Source organism: Vicia villosa, linkage group LG6, assembly GCF_029867415.1.
Source record: "Vicia villosa cultivar HV-30 ecotype Madison, WI linkage group LG6, Vvil1.0, whole genome shotgun sequence".
NCBI lineage: Eukaryota > Viridiplantae > Streptophyta > Magnoliopsida > Fabales > Fabaceae > Vicia > Vicia villosa.
In genome coordinates this window covers 58,027,239-58,034,644 of record NC_081185.1, presented here as the reverse complement: position 1 = coordinate 58,034,644, position 7,406 = coordinate 58,027,239, and the positions used below count along the sequence as shown (strand labels likewise).

At 29.2% G+C, this 7,406-nt stretch overlaps 1 protein-coding gene across 2 annotated transcripts; it reads right to left on the bottom strand.

Moving 5' to 3' along the window:
• Positions 1-1,227: 1,227 nt before the first annotated feature.
• On the bottom strand, positions 1,228-2,729 carry LOC131611564 (B3 domain-containing transcription factor VRN1-like). 2 transcript variants are annotated; one of them, XM_058883530.1, is made up of 4 exons: positions 2,618-2,729; positions 1,942-2,458; positions 1,730-1,827; positions 1,228-1,646 (listed from the first exon to the last, which is right to left on the bottom strand). In XM_058883530.1, exons 1-4 carry the CDS (start codon positions 2,699-2,701, stop codon positions 1,326-1,328), a joined length of 1,020 nt encoding a protein of 339 aa, XP_058739513.1. In that variant the 5' UTR covers positions 2,702-2,729; the 3' UTR covers positions 1,228-1,325. The 2 variants fall into 2 exon arrangements, with proteins under 2 accessions (XP_058739513.1, XP_058739514.1); XM_058883531.1 differs by having other exon boundaries at positions 1,228-1,622.
• Between the last annotated feature and the right edge of the window lie 4,677 nt (positions 2,730-7,406).

Sequence of the window (7,406 nt, the reverse complement as noted above, 5' to 3'; positions counted from 1 at the left end):
GGTTTTTAAAAATTTGTAAATATGATATAATTAGACGGATTTAAAACTGATATTTGACGAGAAGCTGTTATAAATTTTAAGTATGGAAAAATTGACTAATATCTAAGTAATGTTATTTGAATTGGAAAAATGATTATATTCAAATATGTAGTTTTAAAATTAACTCACCTGGATTCAATCTATTGATTTAGCTATCCATAGTATAATTAAAAAAAATAGACTCGGTATATGAGTTTTACTAACTCATTTGGATTCATGGGTAGATGTAAACATATCTATGAGATACCAGTTGTAGACGGTTCGTTTTAATGTCCATCTTTTAAATATTTTTCTTGTTGTTTTATATAATTGAAGTTAGAGAATCGACTATACGATTTATTGTAAGTACAAATCAATGCTTAAAAGTTGGTGCATATTATTAGCATATATTTGTAATTATATCAATGTTAACCAATTGAATAATGAATTCAAAATTTACAAATGATGGTTTGTTAGACATTGATGTGAATCCAGACGAGACTCTTACTAATTATCAAATAAAAATGATGATTAAGGACAAGAAAATAGTTGTTTAATGACTTCTAATAAGGGTTAAAATGTAAGATTAGTGATAATTAAAATTCTTATATTTCTTATTTAATGACATGAAAATAGTTGTTTAATGACTTTTAGTAAGGGTTAAAATGTATGGTTAGTTGGTAATTAAAATTCTTATATTTATTTATTATAGTAGATTCGTGAAAATCACTTAATAATTAACAATCTTAAAATAAAAAAACCACAAACTTTTTTAAGTTAGGTGATCCTATATTAAACTATGGAATTTGTAAAATTTTAGTATGAGGCATTAAATTTTGGTCAATATTTTTGTTTTAAAAATAGTATAACTATATGAAGTTATACAAAACTAAACTCAATGAAGATTTGCATTGAATTTTAGTTATAGCTTATCAAAAGGGTAATTCCAGAATGTGAACTTAAATCACAATTAAAATGACAAATATGGGTAGAAGGTCTAGTTAACCCTCTATTGCAAGAGTAGATGATCAATTATTAATAATGATATAAAACTATTAATTAATACTACAAAAATTACTCAAGAGTTAACAATAGAAGAAGCATAATATATAATTCAATCAAAAGAGCATATATCATCAACTAATGACTAGAAATGCAAAATATTTGTTTGAAAAGCTAAACTGCTTCTTGTATATAAAGCATGCACTAGAACCAAAAGTAATTAAGCTTCATTAATTCAAAAGAACATATATTCTTCCAGTGGTGATGGAATTGTGATGATTTTCATTCCCTTTTCTCTATCTATATCATAGGACAATAATCCCATTTGCAGATGTTGTTGAACAATCTGCGTTGACTTCATTTGTGTTTCTAAAAATGTGAACATGAAAGGTCATATTAGTTCTAAGAATGAGTTCAAATTTGCAAACATCACCAACTTTCAAACTATTGTCCATTGAGAATTCCTTCCACCCACTTGTAACTTCAAACATTATTCTTCCATTGCACCTTCTGCAGGTTGAGTACTTTGCAGGCCAAACTAATCCATGATCCAACACCTGGAAATAAATATATCCTTTCTCCTTGTCCATATCAAAGTGTGCCTTGCCAAACATGGAAGGTATAGACTGTGAAGCAAAAGAAAAATCCAAGGGTAATGAATAGGAAAAAAAAGACTTGGTTGAAAACAGGTTTATAGTCTTAAAATTACCAAAAGAAAACGGCCTCCAACATAAGATGCACCCATGACAACAACAAATGATGGATTGCATGTTTTGAACTCTTCTGCTCTTTCAAGTGCTGTATTCCCTGCAAGAACGGAACATCATATACCGCACATAGTTCATGCTGATAAAAACGGAACATTTCTGTTAACTTTTTACTAAACTTCACAACATGTATACAAAAGATAGTAACTTATACCTTTGTCTTTTTTAACACAACTAGTGGTTCCAATTTCAAAGGAGGAGTAAGCTTTTCTCTTTTGACTTACTCTACAATCTTCATCATTGTTGACTTCAGCTCTTTTGAAAGGATACTTTTTGTGAGTATGACATGCAGCTGCTACCTTTTGTGATTTCACAACTTTAACACAACTAGTACTTCCAATTTCAAAGGAGGAGTAAGATTTTCTCTTTTGAGTTGCTCTACAATCTTCTTCATTATTGACTTCAACTCTTTTGAAAGGATAGTTTATCTCTAAGGCACTCTTGTCAAAGATTCTTACCTCAAAATGGGAAGTTGTTTCATATTTGAAAACAAGAAGATGGCCATGAGATAGAGAATGATACTCTGCAAATTCTTTCCAACCCTTTTCAAACCATTTGTTTCCATCATTTTTTACTATACTAATTTTCCAGTCTGCACCATTGGGAGTCTTTATACATATAGCTTTTGGAAGATATTCTCCATATTTCTTCACAAACTTTCTTGGTATCATCTGTCAATGAAGTATATACCAGATTAACATGCATGATAGAATTCATAAAATCATCCTATATTACTTTAGGCAACAACATATCTATCAGTTTTACAGAGTTGCCAAATAATTCGATGATGTGATAAAATAAAATATAAAGAATCTAAGGCTTAGGCTTACAAGCTTTTCTTGATGAAGACTTTGAGTAACTATGATCTTGAAAAAATGAATTGGTTTTTTCAACTGAGATAATTCACTAGCCATCACGAAAACCTTTCGAATGAGTGAGAATTGCCTCCAATGAAGTTTAGAGAACAATCACATGCAAGACACATCTATTTATAAAAATAAGTTAAACTCCAAGACACACAGTAAAGACCTTTACGTGAAAAAGAAGTTAAGAAAGGTAGAGAAGTTATGTTGTACTATCTCATTAGTGAAATGGTAGGTTGAATAATTAATAAAAAAGGTAAAGATTTTTATGGAGTATCCAAGAGAGAGAAATGGTAGGTTGAATAATAAATAAGTGTACAGTAGAAAAAAATGTAAATATATTTGTTTTTTTTTTTGTCTTTAGACTATGTACAATGGTTACATTATTCAACACCCTACTTTTTCACTTTTTATCTTCCACATCATCTTCTCTCTCTTCCACCTAATAATTCAACACCTATTCAATTTTTTTTCACTACAATGGTTTTGTTTAATAAAATTCAACACCCTACCCCACATCATATTCTTATTTTCTTTTAAAGTTTTGTTTTTATGATTATATATTAATATCTATTATCAATTAAAATTAAATTAAAATAATTAATATTTAAACTTTTTTTTTTAAATTTAATAATTTATTTATTTTTTCTAATTTTCTATTCTTAATTTTTTTTCTTGCAAGTAATAAATAAGAGATGTAAAAATAGTTATTTTTCAAAAAAATAAAATTATAAAAAAACTTAAAAATGCAATAAATACACTAAACACACAACACACTAAAAAAGAAACACACAAAAAATGAAACACACATAATTTAATTAGTACAATAGACTCGGCTCACAAACAAGGATAATTAGTAAAATTTTGGGTGTTAAAAGGGTTATTGTTGGGATCCATTTCACTACAAGGATGTTTAGAGCTACAAACAATGATTTTTTTAAGGCTAAATAGAAAAAAAATTGAGAGAAAAAAGTGAATTTTTTTTTATGAGTCCAAATCAAATGAACCAAGTCTCTATTTATAGAGGAAAAAAAATAATGAATTTTGATAAAAATAAAAATAAATAAAAAATTTATCTACTATGAAATAATTAATTTTAAATGATTAAAAGAAAATAAAATCTAAATAATCACAACAACCAATAAAATTGTGTAAAGTGTTGCATGTGGCCCCACTTTTTTCTCATTCAACATGTTGAATCTTTTCAACACCAATTAATCCACATCACATTAAACACCTCATTCAAGAAACCATTGCAGACATTCAACTATTGAATAATTTTTTCAACACCCCCATTGTAAATGGTCTTATAAGAAATTTTGTAAAAGTGACTAATTAAAAATGATGGGAGAGAGTAACTATTTAGAGAAGCTATTTTGCATTTCTTTAAATTATTTGTTTTTTTTAATTATAATTGAAAGTATTTAATCATTATTTATATAATTGTTCTAATTCTTTAATTCATAATCATAGGTTTTTTATCAGCATAATTTTTCTATCTCTTCCAAAACCAGCATCTATCTCATGTCCACGCACGAACACTATATTATCTTTCATCTATACAATTTTAAGCGTTTGTTATAATAAAATTTTTAAATCTAAACAAAGAAAATAAGAAAAGTAAAACTTAAAAAAAAATTTAAGTTCTATTGTGGTTCACAACCGGTTTCGGAGTTAAACTCTAAATTAAAGACTCATAAGCATTACTTATCGAAAAATCAGAAGCATTCCTCCACCAAACAAACCGATCGTTGACCTCTCGAGTAGGATAATTGCGACGCGGCTGCTCGACTAAGGGAAACACCCGAGAAAAAGGAACTCCACGATCAAGAATCCCCATTCCAAGCACCTAACTCCGCCACCGTGCAATGAGTATTGACAACCAAGTGAAACAAAACCCGGAAAAAGATTGTAAAACGGAATGTTTCCCAACCAACAATCAAGCCAAAACTCGAAATAAAGACCCGCCCCGAGGTTACAAGAAATTGAAGAGTTGAACCAATTTGTTGAGTTGATCAAAGACTCCACTCCCATGGCACAAAGATTTTCCACCAAAGAGAAACTCTACTCCTAGGAGTAAAAGAAGGCTCTCTAAGCATTGCTCTTTTAATATCAATATACCTACAAGAGAGAAAGTTAATCCATAAAGAACTTTTTCTGTTCAAAATACGCCACTTCCACTTGCTAATAAGCACCAAGTTAAACCTCCCACAATGTTTCACCCCAAGACCACCTTCAACCTTCGATTGACAAACGTTATCTCAACTAATTCAATTTATCTTCTTCTTCTCCTCACTACTATCCCAAAGAAAAGAACGTTGAATGGAGATTAACTCTTTGATAATCGCAACTGGAACCTTGTAAAACAAGAATAGGAAAATCGAAATGCTAGACAAAATAGAATTCATTAGAACCACCCTCCCTCCGATGGAAAGCTATTTGTGATGCCTCCCTCCAAGTCTTCTTCTTAATTTTGAAACAATTGGTCTCCAAACCGCACACCTCCTCGGATTGATCTCCACCGGAATACCAAAAAACACAAAAGAAAAATAACCAATTTCACAACAAAGAAAAGAGAAAGTCGCTTGAATAAAATCCGGCTCAAAATTAACCCTAAAAAGTCTACTCTTGAATAAGTTTACTCTAAGATTGGAGGCTAATTCAAAACCCCTAAGATAAGAATATGGGTTAGCCAATTATATATTTTGCACAATTTAATTAACATCAAATTTAATATGAATTTTAACGGATAAAAAAAAAAGTCTACTAAAAGAAGTATGTGTATTATTTTAAGCAAAAAACCATGATTACCCTATACTACTACCTCACTCTTTTTGCAAATGCGTCTGCCTTAAATCATTTTCCTACCTACCTAACCATAGCTGAAGTCTTCTTGGAACTAACAATAGAAAATCACATTAAAAGTGTATAAAAGATTTGTTTTGAAGTATGTTTTCGTTTAAAACTAATTCATTATAACAAATTTAAAGCAACACCTAGCAATGGTGCTTGAAATTCTAAATTAGGGGTGGTCAGCTTTTTGACCAGAACAATTATTTTGTTATGTTTTTAAATCAAATATAATCCTATTTTTAAAAGGTAAAGGACCAAATTGGACCCTAGTGTATGTTGGTGATTTTAGTATTATCAATGTATTTTGGTAGTAATGTGATTTACTATAGGCCAATGCAATTATGCGTTAAGTTTGAAACGAGTTAGGGTAGTGCGGAGTGCACGTTCGTCGAGCCAAACGTGTAATTGAATACGAATAATAGAAACAGGGTTCCAAGGGGCGTAGCCCCTGGCGGGGTGTGGGGCAGCGCGCCGTCGGGGTCCAAGGGGCAGCGCCCTGCCAGGGTCGAAAAATTCGTTTGAATAGTTGTACCCTTTTCCAACAGACATGACCGTTTTTTTCCGAAAATGTGTGTCTGTTCGTTTTCTGTTATTGGTCTCCTATATAAGGAGTCATTTGGCCTCGATTTTGGGATACGAAATCATACTTCCTCTCTACATTCTGATTTGTTCTCTATTGTCAGAAAACAGATTGCTCTTCGAGAATTATCCCCGCAAAGATTTCGTGAACCCAGACAAAAATAGGGTCGAAATACTTTGTTCGGAAAGTGAACGAACATGATTCTTCGAAGATATCCAGGATTATCATACCGAATTTCTAACAGTGTATAGGTAGAGGACCAAATTGAGTATTAAGCCATATAAATAATAAATAAATATATAATAATGGTTAATAACTATATATAAAAGATAGGCAAATTAAAAAAAAAAACATTTGAAATTATAATTGTTATATAAATATCAATTTAATCTAGTTATAAATATATACTTTAGTAGAAAAAATGAATGAAATAATTAAGCAGTCATCTACACGTGCGTTCACACGAATCATACAGTATCATTATAAATCTACCATGAGTAATTATCTACCCGTGCGTTCGCACAGATTGCACAATGTTATAAATAATAAATAAATATAATACATGTGATTATATTTATTTGATTTGGTAATAGGTACCAAACTTTTTTGTCCAAATTTTGTTCATTGTCACTCATACCCCTATCTTATTATAAGCATTTGAAATCTTTTTTATTTATTTTAAATAAAAATTTCAATATATTTAATAGATTTATGTTTTCAAAAATATCAGTCATAGGTTAATATGTACATATAATAAATAAAGGAAATAATTAAGTAGTCGTTATCAGTTGTAAATAAATATAATATTATGATGGTTAAAAATGTAAATAAAATATATACAGATTAAGTAGCTTTGCCTTGCCGAAAAATGTATATTTTAATAGAAAAATAAAAAAATAATTAAGAAATCATTTACCCGTGCATTCGCACGGTTCGTACAAATAGTAAATTAATGTAATATAGTGATAGTTAAAGTGTATATAAAATGCAAAAAGAATAATAAATTTTTGTTTTTATAAGAAATTATGTATTCATCAATCATAATTGTCTCATATTAAATGTAATTTTATAAGTAGTTTTGACCCATCGAAAAATTTATGTTTTTTATAAAAAATTTATGTAGTTATCAATCAATAATTGTATTTTTTTTATATAAAAAAAACCAAATATGTGTATCATGTCAATTTTTTTCAAGTCAATTTAGTGTGAGATGTATAACTCACTATCAATTTTAATATGTCATAATATCATGTCATTTTTTTTCATTATAATATCATATAATTTATTTCAAGTCAATTTTTTTTCCTTGTATCATGTCATAAT

What these genes read in the sequence shown, in the direction of transcription:
- LOC131611564 (XM_058883530.1), bottom strand. Translation starts at nt 2,701, where the DNA reads ATGGCTAGTGAATTATCTCAGTTGAAAAAACCAATTCATTTTTTCAAG. An exon ending in TTGTGTTAAAAAAGACAAAG is followed by an intron (nt 1,828 to 1,941) that starts GTATAAGTTACT and finishes CCGTTCTTGCAG; the next exon opens with GGAATACAGCACTTGAAAGA. An exon ending in TTGGAGGCCGTTTTCTTTTG is followed by an intron (nt 1,647 to 1,729) that starts GTAATTTTAAGA and finishes TTTGCTTCACAG; the next exon opens with TCTATACCTTCCATGTTTGG.